Source organism: Trichoderma reesei (assembly GCF_000167675.1).
Source record: "Trichoderma reesei QM6a unplaced genomic scaffold TRIREscaffold_17, whole genome shotgun sequence".
NCBI classification, from domain to species: Eukaryota; Fungi; Ascomycota; class Sordariomycetes; order Hypocreales; family Hypocreaceae; genus Trichoderma; species Trichoderma reesei.
Window position 1 is genome coordinate 522896 of NW_006711164.1, and position 24215 is coordinate 547110.

The 24215-nt window shown below is 51.9% G+C and overlaps 7 protein-coding genes across 7 annotated transcripts; 3 read left to right on the forward strand and 4 right to left on the reverse strand.

Moving 5' to 3' along the window:
• Window positions 1–336: 336 nt before the first annotated feature.
• Window positions 337–730, reverse strand: TRIREDRAFT_109833 (uncharacterized protein; the record flags this gene model as incomplete). Its single annotated transcript, XM_006967488.1, has 2 exons — window positions 337–659; window positions 721–730. The coding sequence occupies 2 exons, from the start codon at window positions 728–730 to the stop codon at window positions 337–339; spliced, it is 333 nt and encodes a 110-aa protein (XP_006967550.1).
• Window positions 731–1803: 1073 nt separating this feature from the next.
• Window positions 1804–2647, forward strand: TRIREDRAFT_65927 (uncharacterized protein; the record flags this gene model as incomplete). Its single annotated transcript, XM_006967384.1, has 3 exons — window positions 1804–1972; window positions 2133–2440; window positions 2549–2647. Coding segments are annotated over 3 exons (576 nt in total), but the record flags the coding sequence as incomplete, so codon positions are not given.
• A 550-nt stretch (window positions 2648–3197) lies between these two features.
• On the reverse strand, window positions 3198–4385 carry TRIREDRAFT_109835 (uncharacterized protein; the record flags this gene model as incomplete). Its single annotated transcript, XM_006967489.1, has 3 exons — window positions 3198–3989; window positions 4053–4147; window positions 4208–4385. The coding sequence occupies 3 exons, from the start codon at window positions 4383–4385 to the stop codon at window positions 3198–3200; spliced, it is 1065 nt and encodes a 354-aa protein (XP_006967551.1).
• A 1537-nt stretch (window positions 4386–5922) lies between these two features.
• On the reverse strand, window positions 5923–8141 carry TRIREDRAFT_65774 (uncharacterized protein; the record flags this gene model as incomplete). Its single annotated transcript, XM_006967490.1, has 4 exons — window positions 5923–6122; window positions 6187–7558; window positions 7640–7744; window positions 7878–8141. The coding sequence occupies 4 exons, from the start codon at window positions 8139–8141 to the stop codon at window positions 5923–5925; spliced, it is 1941 nt and encodes a 646-aa protein (XP_006967552.1).
• A 6779-nt stretch (window positions 8142–14920) lies between these two features.
• Window positions 14921–16353, forward strand: TRIREDRAFT_109837 (uncharacterized protein; the record flags this gene model as incomplete). Its single annotated transcript, XM_006967385.1, has 3 exons — window positions 14921–15118; window positions 15173–16217; window positions 16271–16353. 3 exons carry the CDS (start codon window positions 14921–14923, stop codon window positions 16351–16353), a joined length of 1326 nt encoding a protein of 441 aa, XP_006967447.1.
• A 2423-nt stretch (window positions 16354–18776) lies between these two features.
• TRIREDRAFT_80231 (uncharacterized protein) lies at window positions 18777–20741 on the forward strand (the record flags this gene model as incomplete). The annotated part of the gene is made up of 3 exons (XM_006967386.1): window positions 18777–18967; window positions 19093–19172; window positions 19278–20741. The coding sequence occupies exons 1-3, from the start codon at window positions 18871–18873 to the stop codon at window positions 20739–20741; spliced, it is 1641 nt and encodes a 546-aa protein (XP_006967448.1). The 5' UTR covers window positions 18777–18870.
• A 735-nt stretch (window positions 20742–21476) lies between these two features.
• Window positions 21477–22772, reverse strand: TRIREDRAFT_80234 (uncharacterized protein; the record flags this gene model as incomplete). The annotated part of the gene is made up of 2 exons (XM_006967491.1): window positions 21477–21656; window positions 21744–22772. 2 exons carry the CDS (start codon window positions 22770–22772, stop codon window positions 21477–21479), a joined length of 1209 nt encoding a protein of 402 aa, XP_006967553.1.
• Window positions 22773–24215: the final 1443 nt, after the last annotated feature.

The window sequence follows — 24215 nt, forward strand, 5'->3', positions numbered from 1 at the left end:
GCGTGGAGGATATCCCCAGAAGAAGCTATCGAGGGCGAGCTCTCCGACGTTGTTCCTGTCTCGCAATTGTTACGATATATCTAGCGGGCGAGTCAACAATCACGAGCGAACGAACCGGCTCAGAGCTTTCCCGAGGACAAGAAACAACGCCTTTATTGTCTATCCAAACAAACAACTCGGCTGAAAATGCACCGTACATACTCCATACGAACCCTATATTCCCCCCCTCCCGAAACGCCGAATCATTAACAAAAAAGAGACCAAATCCCTCAGGATAACCAAACATGACAACAAGGACCATCTTTTTTTTTTTCTCCCCCAACCAAAAAACACGGCTCAGTTCTCGCGCCACCGGTGCCCGCACGTCATGCACTTGAAGAAGCTCGTCATGGGCTCGTCGGCGCTGCGGATCTGCACCTGGAAGAAGGCGGCCTCCTCGCCGTTGCAACCCTCGTTGGGGCACTGGGCCTTTGACTTTTGCGCATTGTCCCAGGCGCCGGGCCCGCCAAAGACGTCCTCGCGCTCCTTGCGCTCAAAGACGCGGCGCGAGAAGACGGGGTCGGTGATGGCGTGCTCGTAGGGGCATGTGCGGCACTCGAGGCGGTTCGTGCGGTTGATTGTCAGGGAGACGGTCAGGATGTTTGCGCAGTGCGGGCAGACTTGGGGTTTTTTTGGTCAGAGACGAGGAAATCTGGTGTTTTTTTGATTCGGAGGGCTTACATAGAAGCATGGCTGCCTGTGCTGACTATACTCTAGATCTCGCCAGTTTGTATATTCGAATATATAGGTGTGTGTGTCTTGACAGTAGATTGACGTGTGATTCTGCGCTCCTGTTTTCCCGTGAGACCTGGTTGTCTGTCCGAGTAAGGTGTGGTAATCGTTGTCGCAAAGAACGAAGAAAAAAAATGTTGTTAAATCGAAGCTCGGCATTTAGAAGCCAAAAAAGTTGAAAGAATGCTCCCCAGTCGAGCCGTTTTCAGGTGGGGTCCAAGCGCCTCCAACCAACTCGTCAGCAAAACGGAATTGAATCAACCGCCTCAGTCCAGCAGCGCACGTCAAAACGCCCTGCAACGAGCATGGAAGCTGTCGGTAGGTACTGTAAACAGGCCAACTCCAGCGCCTCCCAACCCCGCTAAGCCTTCCAAGGTTATGTCCCATTAAACCTCCAGCGAGCGACGAACCCCTCCAACGTCCAATGATCCAATGGATGCTTCATAGCGCCAATCACCGCTACTTGCAGCAACCTGAAGCTCCCGTCTCCATTCAACGACCCCCAGCCAGCCATCCATCCATCCATCCATCCAGCGCCTACATCGCTGAATCGCCTGCCTGCGCCTCCAACGAGTCCCATCCTAATCTTTCTTCCCACTTTTTGCTGTTCTTCCTGCACAACATAATACCTTTACATACTGTCTCCTTTGTTGCCTCACCTTGTTTTTTTCCCCAAGCGTCGCTTCTCTCTCTCTCTCTCTCTCTGTTCCCGACGTTGCGCGCGATTTCTCACCCGTTCGATCCGTCCTGTCTAAAACATTACTTAGAATTTCCACCTCAGACATCATGAATGGAGAGGAGCACGAGGTGCGTCACAATCGTTTCCCCCCCCGAATATTCCCACGCATATACAACAACGACGACGACGACGACAAACGACAGCAACACACGCCCTCATATGCACGCCATACACACACATACATACATACACACATACATACAGCAAAAGACAACACAATACATACATGAATTTCAAACCGAAAATGGGCGGCGCCAAACTAACTCGTCGTCCCCTTTCTTTTCTTGCTCCAGGGCGCCTCCATCGAGGAGCAGCTCATCGAAGCCTGCCGCCGCGACAACGTCGAGCTCCTGACCGAGCTCCTCGAAGACAAGTCCGACTCCGAAATCACCAGGCTCCTCAACGAGACCACGACCGTCATGGGCAACCACCTCTACCACGAGGCCGCCTCCCGCGGTAACTGTACGTCGTCGTCCCCCCCCCCCCCCTTTTCCTCCCTCTCTCTCCCCCCCTCTCCTCCTCTTCACACCCTCCCCCCCATAGTCGAAACCAAGAAAAAAAAAAAAAAAAAAAAAAAAAAACAGTGTTGTTAAAAAACCCGCCCTTCCTCCCCGACAACCAGACGAAATCATCGACCACCTCCTCGACCAGCCAGACTTCGAATGCGACCCCATCAACCGCCTCGAAGGCGACACCCCCCTCCACTCCGCCGTCCGCTGGCTCAACGCCGAACCCCCCGCCCAGATCCCCTTTGGCCTCCAGCTCATCGACATGATGCTCGAGGCCGGCTCCAACCCACGCATCAAGAACAAGGGCGGCCTCACCGCCCTCCAGCTCGTCGACCCCCGCAACACCCAGCTGCGCGACCTCATCCGCCGCCACGAGTACGCCAGCCAAAACGCCGGCGACTTCATCAACGTCACTACCACAGTCACCACCACCACTTCTTCTGCTGCTGCTGCGCCGCCCAGCGCGCCCCCGCCGGGGAGGCCGGATGGGGCTGCCCCTCCTGTGCCTCGGGGTGCTGCTGGTGCCGAGAGCGATGATGACGACGACGACGCGGAATTCAGCGGCAGCGATGAGGAGGAGAGGGCAGAGTGGGAGCGCAGGAGAAAGACCAAGAAGAGCCAGCGGTAAATTGGGAGTGAGGAGGGTAACAAGAAAGACGATATACTGGAACAAGCCATTTGCTTTTCTCTCATTTCACGGGGGAAACCACGCATACACCTCACGGGATGCGATGGCAGGCCCGTAGCTGGAGCAAACAGGAATGGCGTACAAGTTTCAAGCCGGCAACTTGAGAATTTGAGGCAGGCGTTGGAGGCTGTACCATACAATCTGCTTCAAAGGGAAGAACCAATCTTGGGATACATCTCGTCGCAATGGAACCAAAGAAAGCACGTGGGAGTAGCTAGATCTGCACTCCCTTGTACACCATCTGCAGAAAGAAAAAGAACGGAAAACACTCCAGAAAAGACGCTTCGAGTTTACCTGTCAAATGTGTTTCAGTGTTGTTCCCCTGAAGTAAGGGGGGGGCTTGAGAGAGGCTCGTCTTTGTAGAGTTCATGACTTCTAGGTATAACTAGGAGAGAGAGAGACAGACCCGTCTCCGGGCCCTGAGATCTATCGAGACCGACTTGTACCCCTCAATCCTGTCGCCATCATTGCCGTCCTCCGCAACTCGCCGTTAGAGGCATGCCCAGTTGTAAGCAGCAACGACGAACCCGAGAACCAGCATGGCTACCCATGGTCTCGCAAGGCCCGCATCTCCGCGTTCTGCCCTCACATAGGTTGCGTTTTGAAGTCTCTTGAGGGACAGAGTCGACAGCTTGCCACCACTCGCCAGCTCAAACATTTCCGGCCCAAGCTTGCGCAGAATATCCGTCGACCGGCCTTCGGGGCACATGACGACTTCCCAGCCTCCGCCCTTGGGGATGATAAAGGTCGATGTCTGATCGTCAAAGGCGAAGCTGTAGGCGTCTGGACAAACTGCCTTGACCGACTTGCTGTACAGAGATGGCTTGCAGATGTTGGGATCGTGGTACTTGCCGATGCAGCAGTCCTTGTCCGACCCCGTGGCGGCACATGCGCTGTTGCACGGGGCAAAGGCAGGCCGCTGAACGTTGTCGTCGGGATAGGGGTAGATGCCGTTTCCCGGCTCAGTGGGAGGAAATGCGAGATTCAGCCATGGGCACCACGCGCTGACGCTCTCGTTTGTCTCCTCCGACTCGAGTGGAATTGGGTACGTGGCGTTGGAGTAAAAGGTGCCGTTGCCAGCGGCCGAGTACACCCAGCCCGCGGTGGCAATGCAGGCGCAGTTGGTGAGGTTTGGCGGGATAAAGGTGGTGTTCTTCGCCGGGATGTAGTTGATCCCCATGGGTATGTTGTAGCCGTCGACGAGGGAAATGTCGTAAAACGTCTGCTTGTTGTCAACACCGCCGGCAAGGTTGAACTCTGCCAGCGTTGCAGGAGTAGCTCCCTGTGATCACAGTTTAGAACTTCATTACCTTCAACTGCAAGGGGTCTCGAGGACATGGCTTACACTGAACTCGTAGTCCAACTTTGCAAAACAGTCTCCCGTCTTGCAGGCGCACGACTCTCCGTTGACGGTACAGTTCGTCCGGCCCCATACTCGGCCTTGCCAGTCAGGACCAACCTATAGCTTCCTCGTCTTGTTGGCTGCCAGCTCGAACCCACCAATTCCGGGTCCTGTGCCCGACTGCGTGGCAACCCCAGGCCAGATTGTCGATTCGCACTTGTTTGTCACCACTAGAGGGATCCTCTCCTCCGCTTCGCCGGGAGGGCCTCGCTTCTTGATGCCCTTTGGCGCGTTCACGTTTTCGCTGAAGAAGACGGCTTGCCAGTTGTGGTTCATCGTCGAACGCTTTGCCGCCCGAACGCCGGGAAACAGAAGCAAGACACATGCCAGCGCGAAAATTGCCCGTCTATTCCTCGAGTGTCTGTGGTCCGTATCCCAACTCCAGACACCCAAGGTATGTGGCATGGCTTTCTACCGTACGAATGCGGGTGAGATTCGAATGCCTGTGCGGCTAGAGTGCACCAAGTGTACTGCAAGCGAAATCCTAGACAAATGAGCAACTCTAGATGCAAAGCAAAGCAAGCCCACAGTCCTCGTATGATGGCGTAATAGAACTGGCCAGGTGTGATGTGACTGCAATCTTTCGCTAGGCCACTGGACGTGTCCGCCCCAACTCTGCCGGGACAGATATGCCTTTGTTGACGAAAGCAGATGGAGAGCAAGGGAGAGCCTGTACCGTGGCCGTGGGCAGAAGTAAAGCCGAGAGGTGACGGAAGAGAGAGTCGGAGTGCTGCTGATATCGACAGCACAAATGTCCGTGATCTCAAAAGCTTATGAAGAAACTTCACACAAAGAAGAAGAAAAGCCGCTCCAAAATGACGACGCCTGAAGATGCGCCGCGGAAGAAAGGAAGAGTTAAAAGGGGTTGGTCAAAGAATGCAATATGAAAGAAAAGAATAGAAGAAAGAAGGCCGAGATGCAGGTGGGTAGATGAAGGTGATCACGTAGATGGATAGCATGCAATGTGACTGTAGGGAACAGTGAGATGATAAAATATACTAGATGGTGTTGGTGATGTCAAGGAAGAGAAGAAGGGGAGAAGCGAAGGAAGAAGAGGAAAGATGAGAAGCCTGAGGCAGATCTACCTACTTACTCAATGGGGCAAAGGTACTAGGTAGGTACCTACCTTGGGTCAACATGTGCCTCCTTCCTCTGGCTGCTCGGCACGGAAGGTGCTCGGAAGTGTCAGTTCTGCAAGAAAGGCAAGCATCGTGATCAATGCGTGATGACCTACTAGGTAGTCTTGATATACGAAGACCTCTGGTTACATCTCGGAAACACGACTCTCGAGGTGGCTCAGCAGGACATGAGGCGTCATTGCTCATCAGCTATTACCACAGGGATGGAGGGCAATCACATCATCTCACAGTGATTTGGCCACAGCTCCCACAAGAGACAAACACGACCTGGACTAACATGTTCTTTGGTCTAGCCGAGTCGACTATCTATTAACGACAATGCCAATCATAATCTCTGTCGTATCTTTCATCATCCTCCCCAACCAACAAGTGTAGAGAACTTGTCGAATCATGCTATGCTCTCTCTTGTTTATGTCCGTCCGAATCCAACATCGATAGAACCATTTTTCATATAGCAACGAAGATCACCCCAGCTTCTTTGAGTTCTTGCTGGCCCCCCCGGCTATCTACATAGCGCTGGGCCTTGTGTATCTTCTTCCCCTCTGACCGCGTCCCCCGATAGGTATCATTTGTGTGTAAATCATCCGTCAATGCATGCTGCTTGTCTTGATGAAGGCGCCCATTTCTCAACAAGGTTATATACTTGTAAGACCTCCCCATATTGTCTCTGTAATTTACCTGAAGCGTGCTCGGCAGCGGCCCATAACCTCGCCTTGGCATACGAGCTCCGCGCTGAATTCGGAGCCGTCCAGAGTCAGGTAAATGTCAAAGTACACTCTGTAAAAGGTACCCTGGGGAGTGTCCATTCGCTCAAAGTCCTTTTCCAGGTTCTTGCGAGACAAATCGGATGTGAGGGTGACAACTTCCTTGATGCCTAAAGGGGGAAATGTGTTAGCTGACTAATGGCCTGTGTTAGGGAGCAAACGACTTCGACTTACGAGGATCCTTGGTGTACTCGGGGCAGACGTCATCGTCACAGGCGTACAAAACATCCTCGTACATGAGCGTGGCGCCCGGAGCAACCTGTCGGAAGAAGGACACTTTGTAAGGCTCTCCGTTCTTGACCTTCTGGCCCTTGTGTACGAAAATCTGTCTTGTAAACTTGCATCGGTCCTTTCCGTCGAGCGACGGCACTCGGTAGGCTTCGGGGTGGTAGCCCTCCTTGAAGGGCTGCAGAGTGGCCATGAGGTAGTGGCGTCTGGCAATACGGTGGGTGATGACACGCTCCGTGATACCGGCAGTAACTGCGCCCTTGACGATGGCAGCCACCGAGTCCATGGGCCGGACCACTTTGGACTGGAACTGGGGAGGCACATGAAGCTTGATCTGCTGGAACAAGTACTCTGACGCACCAAATCCACCAACGACCAGGATGTTCTGTAGCGTCCGGTTCTGGGCCTGGATGGCGATGATCTGGTTTCGCACCAGTTCCAGGATTCTGTTGACCACAGGCTCGAAGCACTGCAGAATCTCTTCATTGGTAAAGGTCATGTAACCTTCCTCAATGCCGGCCTCGGGGAACTCGGCCTCGATACCAACGTCCACGGCCCACTTCTGGCCATTGTTTCGGAAATCCGCCTTGATTCGATTCTCAAAGTCCATGATGCACTTTGCGTAGACACGGCCGGCAGTCTTGGACCCATCCGGGAGCTTCATCTTTCGAATCTTGGTCCGCAAGATGTTGCTAAAGTTGCGGTTCAGGGCTGTGGAACCACACGAGTCACCAGATCCAGCGGTACATTCGGCGACTGTGAAGGGATTCTCGTCTTCGACTTCGTAGGCGATCAAATCGACAGTGCCACCACCGCAGTCGACAATCAGGACAGCGTCGTGAACCTTGAGGTTGAGCAGACCCGTCTTGGAGCAGAATAGGGCGGCAGCTTCCGGCTCGGAAACAAGAGTCAGTCGGTTGTCGTTTTCGTCACGGAGGAAGCCGGCTTGGATGGCTGCGGCTCGGGTGGCGGCCTTGCCAGCGTCGTTCCAAATGGCCGGCACCGTCAGGTAGTATCGAATGTTGCGCTCCTCTCTGTTGAACACTTCGCCGAGGGTCTTTTGCAGCGAGGACCGCATAGCCTGGCGCAGCTTGAAGAGGTAGTCGGCAGCGACATCGATCTCGGACTTTCCAGGGGGCAGAGGAGGCAGGTTGATGGGGTCAATGTATGTGTTGCCGCTGAGCATCAGCTGCAGCTTGAACCACTCAACCTTTTGCACGCCTGGCTTGGGGTAGCCGGTTGGGGCCAGAGCATCGGCGATATCTGGACCCCAGCCAACCACCTTCTGGTACTGGTCGTAGTAGAGCACAGTAGGGATCTGATTATTCGTCAGTTTCGGTCTTTTTTTTTTTTTTTTTTTTTTGGTGTATATGTGTCAAATGGCTGCGGCACTCCTGACCTTTTGCTTGGTGTATGAACCCGCACCGGGCCATTCTGTGATGATGTCCTCCTTGGCCTCGTTATTGGTTGCGAACGCGAAGGCGACACCAGAAAAGGTTGTACCCTACGTAAACGTTCTTATTAGCAATCACGATCTGGTTCCCTTTTCCATGCCCGTTTCCTCTGTGCCTCTCTCTCCTCATGCCTGCTGCTTTCGAGGCAAGTTTCCATGACCTCGACAGCTTGGGACTACTCACAAAATCGATGCCAACAATGAGCTGGGCCTTGCTTCTGCTCGCGCCTTCGACCTCGGCCGCCGGGTTGTTCTGCTGAAACTGCTGCGGGATGGGACCTCCGGCGGGCGGCGGCCCAGGAGGATAGCCGGTAGGCTGGCCATAGCCAGGAGCGCCCTGGGGAGGGCCGCCCTGAGCCATGCCCGGGGGCATCTGGCCCATGGGATTCATGTTCGGCGGGTAGCCTACGGGGGCTCCTGTGTTGATCGGGGGAGGGCCGCCCGTCATCTGGGTGGGCGGCGTGCGGTTCTGGCCTGGGGCCATGGGGCTGGTGCGGCCCATGGCGCCCTGAGGCGGTTGGGGATAGCTGCCAGCCGAGTAGCTGGGCGGGCGGGCGCCCGGGCCTTGGTGGTTCATTGGGCTGGAGGAGGAGCCTGGCGGCGGCGGCGTCTGCGTCTGCGTCTGGCCGGGATGCGTGCGCAGCGGGTGCGGGTGCGGGAACTGGTGTTGCTGAGGCTGGGGAGTTTGAGGATGAGCCTGAGCCTGGGCCTGAGCAAGAGCCTGAGCCTGGGCTGGAGACGGCGCCTGCGGTATTTGGCCTGGAGGAGGGGTACCGGCGATGGTGGGGGGCACGGCCTGGACGCTGTGAATGCTGGCGGTGGATTTGCGTTTGCCGAGACCAAGGCTCTTGAAGCGGGAGTTCAGCGAACTCATATGGAGGAGGGAAGAAGGGCAGCCCGGGGACGGGAAGGGGAGGTGCAGTGAGAAGCGGAGCGGAGGGGAGAGAGAAGGGCTGATGGCTGCTTGCGCGATGGGGACGAAGGCGCAGGTTTGCCGGGGCGAGAGGATTGGGCTTAGATCGGAGCAGGTAAGATCAGGTCCGAGAGGCGGCAGCAGTTCTGGCGACGGTTGATGGTCTCAACTGGTCTGGAGCCTTTTTTTAGTGTCTGGCGGCCGCGAGTGAGTCGGGACTCGACTTGGCGACTGGCGACTGGCTCAGTCAGGGCTGGCTTTAGGCGCCTGCAGAGGCAACGGAGGCTGCTGGGACGGGGGGGGGCCAATAAGTAGGTAGGTGCTGCAATAATGCAATGCAATGCAGGACGCAGAGCGGATGGTGGGTGATGGAGGAGGACGTTTGGCTTCGTTCCGCTTCCGCTTTGTTATGATTTGATTCGAGCAGGCCTCGGTTGACAAAGACATGGAAGGCCAACGCACCGCCAGCCAGAACACGGCAGAGGGCAGACTCTTGGAGGGCCAGCCCAGGACTTGCTCGACTGGACCCGGCAGGACTTGTGCTGCTCGCTCGTACGTTGCTTACACCAAGGTACCAGCCCCGTACCGCTACCTGACTTGGCACTGCTACCACTTGCCTGCCATTCCCCCACGTCTCCGTCCGTCCACCAGGGCTCAAGGCCGGGATAGGGCCAAATTGCCATCAAGCGACCCCGACCTGGCAGTGAGAATTTAGCAGCTCTCTGGAGCACGAGCAGCGGCCAGAGGGGGCCTGTTGGCTGTGCAGCAGGCAGGCAAAAGACTGAGAGGAGCTCCCGGGCAGGGCTGAGCCGCAGCTCGAGAACGCCTAGGCGATGCGCCTTGCGGGGCATCCCAGCAAGGGACCACAGTCTGACAATGACAGCATCACAAGATGATGCAGCGTGAAGCGCAGCGTTTCTCGCTAAGAATGCTGTTGACTCTCTATTGCTCGACGTACTGTAATATTGCTGCGTGGAATCTCAAGAACTCGACATGGACTTTTCGTATAAAGACGCCATCGCCTGCCGGTGTTGACGTCAAGGCGCCCGCCTCTCCCCCAGATGCGATACGAACTCTCCATAACACTTCGTGCTACATAGGTAATACCTGTCTACCCAACAGACCTTTATACCACCACCATATGCACTCCGTATCGCGAAAACGCAGGTGCGCTAGCTTTGCTCGATTCCGGGGCCCTACGAGGAGGCGAGCAGAGGCTCGATTCCGTTCCGCGACTCGCCAGTCCTTCTCTTGTCCTTGAATGCTTATTTTTCTCTTTGTCTTGTTGTCCTTGCTGCTTCCTCCAGACCTGGCGGGTATCGACTCTTGGCTCGCTCGTGCAGCTCTTCTCGAGCTGTGGTGTTTCAGCCAAGGGATGGTGCCCGTGTAACAGCCAGGCCAGGGTGCCCCAACAGGGGCTTCCATAGGCCCTGGACTACTAGGTACCTACCTAGGTACGAGGACTACTGCTACTACTAACGACAACCTTACATGCAACTCTGGCTATAGGCCGTGCGGCTGAGGAAGTTGGCCAGCGATCAGCAGCAGCAGGAACACGGATATTGGAGCGGAGAGCTCGCTTGTGCCAATGAGACGGTTAAGTGGCGGGGCTAACGACGAGCTTGCCAGGTGCTAGCGATGCAGGTAAAGATGGGACAGATCTAGAATGCAAAGGGGCGTGGCATGTTCTCTTCCTCTGTCCCTTGTATGCGTGCGTTCGGGACAAATTCAGCTGCATCAGTTGTAATCATCGCAGAGGCCGTCTACAAGACATGGGAGCGAGTCCCCGTACCCCTCCGTTCGTGTGCGCACCGTCCATGTGCTCGGCTCTCCATGACATGCCACTGACAATGACATCGCGGCTGTGGAGGCGTTGATCGTGGCGGGGCAAAGCCACGCGCAATCGAGACAGGCATCAATTGTTCAGCCCACCTTGTTTCCAAATACCTTACTGCATATCGAGTCAAAACGAGTCGTCTCGATGGAGGCCTCAGGCTACCGGTGCGTCGGATACCCACGGCCAAGTACAAGTACAATTGATGACTTTGCACATGCAACGTGCCACATCCTCTCCCACACTCTCCCCCCTCTGTCCTGTTCCGTCTGTAGGGGCATCGGAGAGATTGTTAGCCCAGGACTTCTGGCTCTTGGCGGGTAGGACTTCCAGGCCTTTGGGCAAGGCAAGGCGGGGTTTTGGGCAGCCCTCAATCAATTTTGCAGGACGGTGGGGCGGGAGCCAAGTGCCACAGGCAACGTGCGCGCCTCGTTACCTTAGTAAGCAGATTGGAGATGATGTGCAATATTAGACGTGCTGGTCAAGACGAGGATGAAGCCTTGAAGCGCTGGTGACTGGGCCAAAGTATTTATAGAGCTGATCACAAGCAGACAAGTCTTGCGCATTGTAATCCGTCCCTGCCCTAGCAACCTAGTCTGCCCAGATATGCCCCGAAGCGATCGCTAGCTAGTACTTGGCGGGTTAACTAATGACTGGGCCACTAGGCCCCCACCTCTCTCTATAAGAGAGGTGGGAATTTAATTTATATCTTATGCCTTTATATATCTAACCTTTATAACTTAACTGCATTACTATAACACTAAATTAATTACTTTTAAAAAAAGGAAATAATATATAAATAAGTCTGTATTTAAAGTTTTTTATAATATAATTTTTATTATAATTAAATATATAAAAAAGGTAGAATCTGCAATTTAAACTATTTAAAAGAATATGCCTAGGCATGCAGTATATTAATTCTACGCCCTGTAATTATAATAAAAGGCTTGTCTTTTAATAATAACTCCTATATTTATAATACTTTTAAATCCTTATTAATTTCCTTATTTATTTCTTAATTACATTCCTTATTAAGCATGCCTATTTAAGAGAATTAAGGAATATTAAAATATTATATAAAAGGCATTATTATATAGCTAGAAGTTATAATAATCTTAATATTACTATTATTATTATCCTTATTATTACTGCTGCTATTAATACTACTAGATAATAGTATTATAAAATAGCCTGCTTTAAAAGACTGTAAAGCTTCTTTTTCTATATTATCTTCCTCCTTAAATTTAGTCTTATTTAAATGCTTTTCTGCCTAAGCTTTAATACCAGGGATGCTATAAAGGTTATCCCTTAGCATTATTATTAAAAGATAATGCCGCTTAGTATTATTAGCCTTATCCTACTACTTTTTATAAAGCTTTATTATATCCTTCTCTTTTTATATTTATTAACTTTATAAATAGGCTTAGAATGCCTCTTCTTAATGCTATTTTTTAATAGCAGTAGTGCAGCCTTGCAGTTATAGCCTAGATAAGGTCTTAGCTGCTTTAAGGGCTTATTACTATTAAATCTAGCCTTAGTGGTTATAATACTAGGCTTAGGCTTTAATATCTGCTTCTTATTACTATTAGGCAGCTATCTTATTATAAAGCTAGGTAATTATATAAGCGCTATTACTAATGCCTTAGACCTAGCAGTAAGTCTTTATATAGTAAGCCTTTTACTGCATTTAATATTCCTAAAGTTATTAAATATATTTATTTTAAAGGTCTATAATAATTATATAGTTAATATAAGCTAGTGCATTATTAATAACCTTCTAGGTCAGGCTGCTTAAGATCTTAAGCTTCTTTTATATAAATTTAGCTAACCTCTTTATAAACTATAGTAAGATTATATTCTTAGTAATAAAACTAAGCAGAAGCAGCTTCTACTAGTCTTTTTAACTAAGGCATAGTAGTAATAATACTATATTAAGGTCTAGTAGCTAAAGGCTAGTCTTTTTAAATCTAATATAAATATAGCAAGTCTAAAAGGCAGCCTTATATATCTTATCCTACTAATAAAGGAAGTTATATTTTATAATATTTATACCGCTAGCTAGGATAAAGTCTTAAAGTAACTTCTACTACTACTGCTTAAAATACTAATAAATACTAATATTAAGAGGTTAAAGGAAATAACTAGTATAAAAAAGAAGCTTAAAAGGAATAATATTAAATAGATTATAATATTATATAAATTTAGGATCCTTATAGGCAGAAAAACTATTTATAAGTAATAAATAGTATATTATCTTTATTATTCTTTTAATATAGCCTTACTAGTAGAGTTTTAATGCCTCTTAAGTTAATTATATAATATCTGCTGTATAGCTAAATTAGCTCTTAACTATAAAGCCCTTAAAATTAAGGCTTAAGGTAAAGGAATTATAGTTAAAGTATTATAGCCACTGCAGGGCCTATTAACTATTATTAAAGCTAGTTAATATTTATATAATAACTGTATTTTTATTAATAGAAGCTATAGTATAGTCTTTAAGTATAACTTTTATAAAGAGGATAAGGAAGGAAAAGATAGCCTAGCTAGCAGCATTAATAGCATTAACAGAAGTTAAAGATTCCTTATTTCCTAGTTAAAAGATAATTAATTATTATTTTACCTTCTTTTAAATAAATATAAGCTTTAAAAGACCCTTTATTTAGCTAAGTTATAACAGGGTCTTATTAAAGTTCTAAAAGTTAGTAAAGATAATAAAAAACGCTTTTATAACGCATTTAAGTTTATAATACTACTTTTTAAGCTTAGCTAAGTCTAGCTTTACACTAGCTTGCTAAATCTCCTTAATCTTAGCCTTTTAAAAATGTAATTTAGGATGCCTCTTCTTAAAGCTGCAGAACTAATATCTTAACAGGTCTTTAATTAGTAAAGATAAATAATAATAGTAAAGGAAGTTAGCCTAGTTAATTAAACATGCTTTTATAAGGGTAAAAGTACTGCCCTTAATATATTATATATATATAATAATAGCTATCTCTTTCTCCTTTATTAAGGCTAATGGCGCGCTGCCTCCTCTATCCTTTAATAATACTAGATTATTCCTTAAAAGCTAAATATACTTCTTTATAAGGCTTTTATTAATATGGAAGAGGGCAGCTATTTTATAAATTATAAAAAGGCATAATAAATAAGAATTTTACATTTAGCAGGTAACTATCCTACCTTTAATATAGGCATGCGCTGCAGTAGCTGCATACTTTACTAAAAGCTTATTAAAATTAGTTATAATAATAATAAGATGTAAAATAATATATTATTAAAATTTAGCATTAATTTAAGTTAATTTAATAAAGTTATAATGCAGTTAAGTTATAAAAGTTAAATATATAAAGGCGTAAGATATAAATTAAATTCCCACCTCTCTTATAGAGAGAGGTGGGGGCTTTATAGCCTAGCTACTAATTAACCCGCCGGGTATTATATAATCAGTCTGATTAACGGACCGGCGCAGAGCCTTAATAAAGCCTTCCACCCCACTGCCGCGGATCCAGGCTGTCAAAATCTCGAGAGAAGTCTCATCGTCTCCACACCGTTTTATCCAGACTTCAACGCTACTTGTACCATTTTGTCCTGCCAATCATTTCAACAATTAGCCTGCGGCCTTAGCTCAGCTGGGAGAGCGTCAGACTGAAGTTCCAACTTCAATCACCTGTTATCTGAAGGTCGTGTGTTCGATCCACACAGGCCGCATCTTTTTGCACTTTTCACCTTTGCCTGCCTCCTCGCCTCATTCATTGTCGGGTGTTGCCGGAGTAGGACTCGTTTTTTTTTTTTTTTTTTTTTTTTTTTTCTTTTTTTCTGCGAGTTGCTTCAGGTGACGTTGCTCTTTCCCGCTGCAGTAAAAGGGTATTATTTATTTCATTTATTCACAGCGGTTTCCCCCATGTTCTTGCTGCCATTTATCGTGAACTTGCCTTTCTGCTGCTGAAGTACCTATCATCGTCAATTTTGAAGCAACTAGAACCAATGAGTAGTGTCCAAGCAATGCTTTTACCATTCGATCCCATCACCTACCTATGGAAGTGTAAACATTGCCCTTTGCCACGCCAGTGGTTCTGTGGAAGTGACGAGTGACGCCATTGACCTAACATATACTGACGATAATATTGAATTGGGGAGGTTCAGAAAACCAAACGTAGCACGTTGTACTTACTACTTCATGTGCTCTTGCTTCGAGCAATTGGAGAGCGCCCCAAGCTCCTTCCTTGGGTCTATCTACCCTATCGTTATGTTCCAGTGGTTCTCATTCGAGAGGGTAGTCGCGAAGGAGCCGTTCAGGCTTTCACAATGCAAGGACTGAATCGGAAAGAATGACGTGGGAAGAGGCATGATGACTTCCTCCAACTGTGACCTGGGCATACAAGAATCACTTGCATTCTCCAACTGCTCTTCAAACTCGCCATTAATACAACCAAATTGATATGAAGAAAGGGGAAGAGGTGAACTACCTAACCAAGCCACAATGGACTTCTATCGAGTGAACCTGGCCGCCTTGATCGTGGCCAATTCGTGCTATTTTATGTATCGACATCACACGCAAAATCGCAAACTGCGCCGTCGCGGTGCCCCCCGAGATGAGCAAGCCGAAGCGGCTGCCACAAGCTTCAAACGACGATTCCTCCTCGTCTACACCCTGGTGGTTGCAGCAGATTGGCTTCAAGTATGTTCGTCCCCTTGTTCTCAGCAGACTGTCCTGACACAAACAACCCAACAGGGACCATACACCTACGCGATCTACAAGTACGAAAAGCAGCTCGAAGAACACACAGTCGCACTTCTGTACGCATCAGGTTTCGTTTCGGGTGCTGCAAGTGCTCCCTTTGTGGGACAGCTTGCAGACCGCTATGGCAGACGAGCTGCCTGTGTCGCTTATTGCGTCTGCTACGGTATCACATGTCTTACAATGCTGAGCCGCAACCTCAATGCCTTGTATATCGGCCGTCTGTTTGGAGGCATTGCAACGACATTGCTGTTTAGTGCCTTTGAGGCCTGGATGATTACCGAATATCATCACTTGCAGATTGACGAGAGCACGGTGCCTCTCGGCCGGATTCTCGCCAACATGACGACGACTAGCAGTATCGCCGCAATATTATCTGGTGTACTTGGAAACGGTCTTGTTCAATGGTCCGGCACTCGACTGGGTCCTTATGTCGCCAGCTTTGGCTGCTGCATCGTGGCCAGCATCCTCATCTTGGTGACATGGCGAGAAAACTATGGCAGTGCGGCCAAATCGTTGGAGAGCCCAGAAGCCCAGAAGCTGAAACATAGTGTGCTTACGGCACTTACAGATCCAAGGATCATGACTATGAACTTTGCCTCCTGCTGTTTCGAAGGCACAATGTATCTATTCGTGTTCTTCTGGTCTGCTGCCCTCAAGAGCCTAAGAGCAAAATCAGGACACCAGGACGACCTTCCCTTTGGTCTCATCTTCTCGAGTTTCATGTGCGCCATGATGGCAGGATCTAGCATCGCTTCGACTCGAACTGCCTCTCATTCGAGTCACGGCGCCTTGAACATACTCATGTTCGTATATGCCATAGCATCTGGTGCGTTTGCTGTTTCGACCATGCTGGAGGACGAACACGCGCTATTCTGGGCCTTCTGTGTCATTGAAGGCTGTGTTGGTGCATATTTTCCGAAAATGGCCCTCATCAAAAGCAACATCGTCGACGACTCTGCGCGAGGAGGGGTCTACAGCGCTTTAAGACTTCCGCTGAATATCTTCGTCGTCGTCGCCCACAGTCTCGACCGCGGTGGTAAGTGAACTTGGGCTGCCCTTCTCAAACACCACTTCTTAATCCTTTACCAGGTGACGAACATCGGAATTCTGTCTTCTTGTTTTGCGCAGCCCTTTTGTTGGCTGCTTATCTTGTCATATCGAGACAGATGTAAACGCCAGTTGCTAGGGTAGCTTTCGGACATCTGGCCTGTTGTCTTGCTTCGCTGACTACCTTATGAAAGGAGGTCCACTTGCCGACATTGTTGCGATCTGGCCTAGCACTGGTCCAGCACCGCTCCATTTCCTACCTAGTATTTGTACGAAGTCCTGAACCGTACGGTTGCTTCTGTCCAGCGAGTGCTCATCCAGCCTCTTTTCAGGAAAGGATGAAGCTATCGGCCCCCTTCTCCACATGCATTCGAGGAGAAAGAAAATCTGCGAGGGCCAGGGGGTCACAACTGTTCAATACTGCCAATACCGCCTTTTGAAAGACCTGGTAACAGGCAAGCCGCCTCGTTGAAAAAAAGACCAGCTTCCCCGCGCCAATTGCCCGGTTGCTCGCGTTGGGGGAGGTTTCCCCATCTTTCTTGTGCCATCAATGATGATATAAGGCCCCAAGTGAGACGGCTCTTGGTTCGCGTTGCTGAATCTCGTTCTCTCGTTTGTGATTCTGTTTGAAGCGAGTAGGCCCCCTTTGCCTTGGAATACATGTACCGCCGATCGACATTGAATCAACAAGACCCCTAATCTACCTACCCTAGCGAAGCCTTGCCTATCGACGTCTCTGTCTGGCGGAGAATTCGACCTTCTGACTGCTCGTTCCTATCTCCTTCGGAGGCATCGTCATCGCCCAAGCAATCGCAAATCCTCTCGGGCCTAAATCAAGTTTTTGCTGCTTCATCATTATTGGACGTCTCTCCCACTCTGCCTCTTCATACCAGGTCTCGCCAATTCTACGCATCAAGGTCGGACTGCATCATCCTTCGTCAGTGTCTGCGTTGCGCCCAGCAATCCGAGGTCGAGGGTCTGCAGCGCGTCAGGGTTCCCGGGCTCAAGCAGCAAGGCTGTTCGGCGAAACCTTGCAGCTGGCCGTGTCATTGCAGCGTCGTGATCGACCAGGAGGACGGCTTTGGCGGTTTTAACGTGCCAGCGGCTCGCGGTGCCTGCATCCCGCGACTTTCGGGCCATTTGGGGGGAAATTAGATGGGCAACAGGGGCCAGTCCGCAGCACCACTTGACACGAACGCCACGGAAAGGGACGCTGAATCGCCGGCCCAGCTAGAGCCAAAAATCGCGCGGTTCTCGCACCGTTGCGCGCAGCAAAAGCAGCAGAACAACGGGCGCTGAAATCTCAAGGTACCACGAGGCTGCTGGTAATACCAAGTCTGCAGCCCGCAGTACGGAGGAGGTACACGCGCGGTCCACGGTCCTCGGTCTCTGTATACGGCCCTTTTCCTTCAGCGTCTCCAGCTTTGGGCCACATTCGCTCCGCAGCTGCGTATGCGGGTGGCTCCATGCCCGTTGTCTCTCCACGCCCAATCTGCTCGCGAGCCTCTTCATCATCTCCCGTGCTCTGTGCTTTCGTGCTCTGTGCCCTGTGCTCTGCACGGAGGGCATCCCCGGTAAGAGCAAGTGAAAAGGGTGTAAGTGGGAGCATGTACTGTGAGTGATGACGCACATTGGAGAAGCTTGGCCGGGTTTGGGGTCCAATTGCTTAAATTACTTGCTAGCTGCACACGTTACCGGCAAGGTTCGCGGCCTCGGCGCCCTGTGGCGCGATGGCGACGGCGACAGGATGAGGAGGAGGGTGGTGCGAAGGAGCGGTAGCAGGCGACGTAGCGCCCATGGTGCGTGGCCGCTGCTATCCGTACTGTTGATGCTGTCCTTGGTGAGTCTGCGCTGCCTCCCCCCTTCTGTTTCGCTTCCCGGCATCTCGGGCCTCCCAGCTCGTGGTGTTCTGGAAGAAACCCCCCCATTCATTGCCCGCCTTACTCCATCTCGACGTAACAGCCTACTCCTCAGTGGAGGCCGGGCCCCGTTGGGGAAACCAAGGAAGGCTGGGACAGGAACATTCCAGCGACCGTCATCATTGCCAGCGGAGAATCCGGTTGTCCCACGGCCTCTGGAGCAGCTCCGGCGTGTGACGGGTGGAGAGTCTGGGCAACTGGAGACGAGGCTCGTCGACGCCGTGATTCGCCGGCCGCAGCGGGAGACGCTCACTGGTTGCGAGCATGGTCCTGGGTGGCCTTGGATGATGGCCTTGGATGGCCTGGGAGGCTGCGCTAAGCATGGAGCAGCTCGGCCAAACGCCCCGCGCCGCTCCCCAGAGCTGGGGCTGATCCCTGTGCTGGCCGTCGTTGGACGCAGTTGGAGCTGCAAGCCCACATCATACCTGATGCTCACAACCTGAACGAACACACACACACACACACGCACACGACTGTGGCTCTCGCTAACGCCCAGGGAACAACTGCTAGCTCCGTCTCGTGGCCGCCGACGCCAAGATATACTCTGCCTGTGCCCTCGTCCAGGCGCCGTGGGTGTGCCAGCTTCTCTCTCTCCTCCATCTCCCTCCCGCACTCCTCAGGCCGCTGTCCTCGTTGACCTCGCAACTCACCGTCCGCGACGAGCGCATCTGCCCCCGACACCCGCCTTTCGCACTCTCCCCGCCAACGTCGCGCGTCCTCACAATGGGCCTTGCCGAGCACACGAGCAGGGTTGTCGCCCAGTTCGACTTTTCGGACGAGGAGCTCAACCGCCATGTCGACGAGTTTCTGAAGCAAGCCAGTGAGCGCAATCCCCAGATCCCATCCCAATTGCCGATTTCCATTTTGCAATCTCCAATTGCGTCTTGTCGCAGCGATTGGCCGCTCGTCTGCGTCTGCTCACCACTAACGTCATCGGCATCGCAGACGCGGGATTAAAGCAGGATGGAACCAGCCTCAGCCAGATCCCCTCATACGTGACCGCCGTACCCAACGGCACAGAGAAGGTGAGAGAGAGACTATATCTCCCCCCACGCCCAATTCAGACTGTTTTCGCATGAGGATGGCGCAGCTGACCAATTGCTTCTTTTTTTTCTCTTGTTCTTTTGTAGGGCATTTATCTTGCTGTAGACCTGGGCGGCACCAATTTCCGCGTCTGCTCCGTCTCACTAAACGGCGACAGCACCTTCAACCTGGTGTACAACAAAGTGGCTATCCCAAAGAACCTTATGGTCGCCAAGACAGCGAGAGATCTTTTTGCCTTCCTTGCGAAGCAGATCGAGCTCTTCCTTCGAGAGCACCACCGGGATCACTTTGAAAGCGCCGCCCACCGCCGCAGCACCATGAGCTTCCCAGAGGGCTACCGCGATGAGCAAATATTCCGCCTCGGCTTCACATTCAGCTTCCCAGTACAGCAGCTCGGCATCAACAAGGGTAAGCTCATTCGGTGGACCAAGGGCTTTGACATTCCAGATGCGGTTGGCAAGGATGTCTGCAAGCTCCTCCAAGACGAGATTGACCGGCTCGGTCTTCCGGTCAAGGTGGCTGCCTTGGTCAACGATACCGTCGGCACGCTCATGGCGCGCTCGTACACCTCGGCCGGAAAGCATCGCTCTCTTCTCGGCGCCATCTTTGGCACCGGAACCAACGGCGCCTACATTGAGAAGACGGCGAGCATCACCAAGCCCATCCCGGGCGAGTACGACAAGTCGACCGGTGAAATGGTCATCAACACCGAGTGGGGCTCATTCGACAACGAGCTCAACGTTCTCCCGTCGACCGTCTGGGATCAGACGCTCGACCGGGAGAGTGTCAACCCGGGCATCCAGATGTACGAGAAGCGTGTGTCTGGCATGTTCCTGGGCGAGATTGTGCGACTGGCCATCAACGACATGATGAAGGACGACGAGGCGTCCCTCTTCCGCGATACGAACTCCAGCTACAACGACTGGTCAACGACGACCAACGTCAGCCCCCAGTCCGGGCTCCTGTCTCAGTGGGGACTGGACACTGCCGTGCTGTCCGTGGCTGCCGCCGACAACACGCCAGAGCTGTCAACCATCCGACAAGAGCTGGAGAACACGCTCCAGGTGTACACGCCCTCGCTGGAGGATGCACAGGCATTCAAGGCCGTCGCCGGCGCTGTTGTCCGCAGAGCGGCCAGGCTTGCGGCCGTCGCCATTGGCGCCATTGTCCTCCAGTCCGGAAAGCTGGACGACCCCGAAGAGGAGCTCATCGACATTGGCGTCGACGGCAGCCTGGTCGAGCACTACCCCTTCTTCCGGGACATGATCTACGAGGCCCTGCGCGCCATTGAGGGCATCGGCCCCAGCGGCGCGGACAAGATTCGCATCGGCATCGCCAAGGACGGCAGCGGCGTCGGCGCCGCCCTGATTGCCCTGATAGCCCAGAAGATGGAGAAGCCCGGCGACTTCCTTGCCGACCTGCGACGGGACATTCGACGAAGACTGTCTCTGCCTTTCGAAAATGCTGGTATGTTGCCTCTGCAGAACCACTCAACCCCCGCTTTCTGCTTTCTCTGCAGTGTTTCTCTAGCCCCGTCTCTTCTTGCTTAAGGTACTGACCATGTCGCAGTGGAAGAATCGACGAATTTGTCCTTGCCAACCCTCGTCGCAGCCGGTGTCGGAATTGGCGCGCTCGCCGCTTTCCTGTGGAGCAGATACGGTAGCACGTTCAAGCTCAGCAATTAAGGCGAGAGCGACAGTCCGTCAAATGGATTGCCATCTTGTGGAATGTTCATCTTCTTGCCTGAACATTTCCTTGCTTCATATTTTCTTGTCTCATCTTTTCCCTCTATTATTCGGGAGCATATATCTCATAGGAGGCGTCTTTGGACTTTGTGTGTCTGTGTGTGGACCAAAAAGTTTTCGTGTATAGTATCATGCGTCTCTTTGCTGTTTTGGGAGAATGACTTTATTTTGTACGATTGTCATGTGATGGCTATGGGGAAGGACAACAACGAACATCAAGGCTTTTTCTGTCCTTGCGGCGAGGAGTATTCAAAGACGGTTTTGGAATCTGGGGTGGGGGTGGATGGGAATACATCTCTGTGGACGGCAGAAGGGATGGCTGGTAGACGAGTGTAATTTAAGGCTCTAATGATGCTCATTGACATGTCTTTTTCCATCTGAAAGCTGCTGTCTATCTCTATTTGACTGAGTTCATGGTATGAGTCTTGTTTTCTCTATTCATCTTGTCTTGACCTGCTCTATTTCCTCTATACTTCTCTTGCTCCCGTATATTAACCAATGATGATGATTGCATCAGAACTTCAAGGTGCAGTATGCGCTTCATTGTCCAAACGCAGCAGCAGGATACGCCCTGTCCTTCTTCCTCCGCACGGTCGAGCTACTCCTCGAGCTCGCGCCCGAGCCCGGCTCACTCCCGTTCCTCGGCGGGACCAGCAGCGACGGCGCCATGTCCGCAGGGAGGTCGTTCCACTCCGTCTCGGGCCGCTGATTCTGGAACGACTTGCCTGAAGCCACTCTCGCCGAAGGCCTGAGGGGCCCCTGGGCAGCCGTCGTTGTCGTTGTCGACATGGGCGGGAGGCTCATGACGGCCGCCGTGATGCCGGATATATCTGCGCGAGAAGAGGCGGGCGGCGGCGTAGCTGAAGTTGAAGCAGCAGAAGTTGAAGCAGCAGAAGTTGAAGCAGCAGAAGTAGAAGTAGAAGAAGTAGAACCTGGGAGGGCGCTGAGGACGGAGGCGCCGACGGGCTTGGAGACGAGCCAGGCCGAGTCCGGGCGGAGCTTGAGGTAGTAGCCCTTGATGGCGGGCTCCTGCTTCCTGAAGCCGCGGGCCTCGTACCAGTGCAGGCCCTCTTCGTTTTCGGTCCAGACGTGCGCGGTGACGGAGGCGACGTTGAGGGTCGGGTCTGCTATGGCGGCGGCGAGGACGTCGTCGAGGGCGGCGGCGACGAGGCCCAGGGAGCGGTAGGGCGAGAGCAGGCAGAGCGACTGGATGTATATGTTGTGCTGCTGCTGCTGCTGCTGCTGCTGCACGGCCGGGGGACGGGTGCCTTCGGCGGCGGCGGCGGCGGCGTGGAGGGGGATGTCGGGCTCGACGCGGCAGACGATGCCGCCGACGGGTTTTGGGTCGTCATCGTGGCTGGAGGAGGAGGAGGAGGAGGTGTTGTTGTGGTGGTGGGACCAGCAGATGAGGCGGGAGAAGCGGCCGGTGACGGGGTCGGCGGCGCGGCTGTAGAAGGCCTCGGGGTAGCTGACGGGGAGGAGGAGGGAGTTTAGGCGGCGGAGGGCGGTGATGTCGGCGGGCGTGATGGGGCGGATGGATGCTTCGGGGGGGAGGCGCCGGGTTCGGCCGGGGGTTGTTGATGGTGTTGATGTCGTTGTAGATGTTGATGTTGATTGAGTTGGTGGTTGAGGGATGGCGGATTGTGGGGGAAGGTCTGGAGACGGCGAGGATTGCGATTGAGGCTGGGATTGAGGAGGAGGAGGTGGTGGTGGTGTTGATAGAGACTGTTGTTGTTGTTGTTTGCTTGATGGCGGCGGAGCGTATTGTGGCGGTTTGGCTTGAAAGAAGGATCGGATGGACATTTGCGACGGTTTGCTCGTGGTAGGGAGTGACATGTTGGATAACGACTGGAAAGGATAACGATGGTAAAGATGAGATGCAACTCGGTTAGTTGGAGGTGTCGTGCGATTGTTGTTGCAGTTACGAAGAACTGTGGAGAGTTGCAGCCGATGGAGTGGGATGGAAAGGAAGTCGAGGAGAAGAGTTGAGGCGCCAAGAGATCAGTGTATGTATAAGAAGGCGACCAGGATACGGTAGCATGTGGTTGCATCAAGTGCCCAGATAGTACAAACAAAAATAGAAAGGGAGCCACACAGTCTACCGGAGAAGAACCGGCACAAAATACTAGAGTGAGTCGAAGAGATATGAAAGTACGGAAATGGAAATGAGCTGGAGTTGAATGATTCAGGGCTCTTCTCTCCCTCTTCCGGGATCTGGACTGTTGTTTCAGGGGCGGAAGTACTACTACGGACTTCTGCAAACGGGTCTCAATTGAGGCTGCCCTGCCATCTTAGCAGAGGGATTCCAGATCCAATGAATGGATTCCATCTGATGGATGGCTTTATCCGCGATAGGATGTTCTGCGTCAGGGGACCGTTCCGGGCTCGCTCGCATGGCTAGTCAGGGGGAGCATCTATCACTCTATCTAGGTAGGTAGTATCTGGATCTGGGAATCTGGGAACCCATCTGGAAAGTGGACGGGTTTGGCTTCGTCGCTTTTGATGCTGGGCTGTCGGTATGGAGTCGAGTAAGGTAGGTAATACTGCATTGCACATGAACATGTAAGGGGGGCGCTGGTTGGCCGTCCTCTGTATGTATGTGAGTTCAAGGTGAGGCGCTCATACTACATGTACTACATGTATGTTCAACCTGCCCTGGCCTGAAGACACAAAGGGAGCCCCAGCATCATGCGCTGTAACTGCCGGCGAACGCAGCCAGCCGCTGCAAGAGGCCCCTACAGGCGCAAATGACACCCGGGCTACAGGGGGGGCTTCCAGCGACTACCAACAGCTGGAGGCGCTGCACCTTAGCGGCATGCCGGCATCGCCCAATTTGCGGCGCCTCACTCAGACCGGAGTCAGCACCTACCATTCAAACGTTGAGTTGCTGGCCAAGGCAGCCGGAGGGGCGCATTGGCTTGATTCTCAAATTCGCGACTCTTCACTTTCAACTCACCTTTTGCACTCGGTTCGCATCTTTTGCATTCTCTACTCTACTCCTGAGCCGTCCCTCTTTCACGGCTCTTGCGCCAGCACAGCATCTCCCGCGTTGTGTCTTCTTCTTCTTCTTCTTCTTCTTCCTCTTCTTCAAACCCGTCAATTATTACAATCTCGCCGGCGAGAGGACAGAGTCAGACAAGCCCGACATCTCATTTCCAACCGTCGCCCTGATCCTGCGCTCTCAAAGGGACAATACTGCAACAATCACCATCTTCTGCCAGCCAGGAAGAGACAATCAGCAGCAAAAAAGCAGAGCAAGGAAAGAGAAAAAAAAAAAAA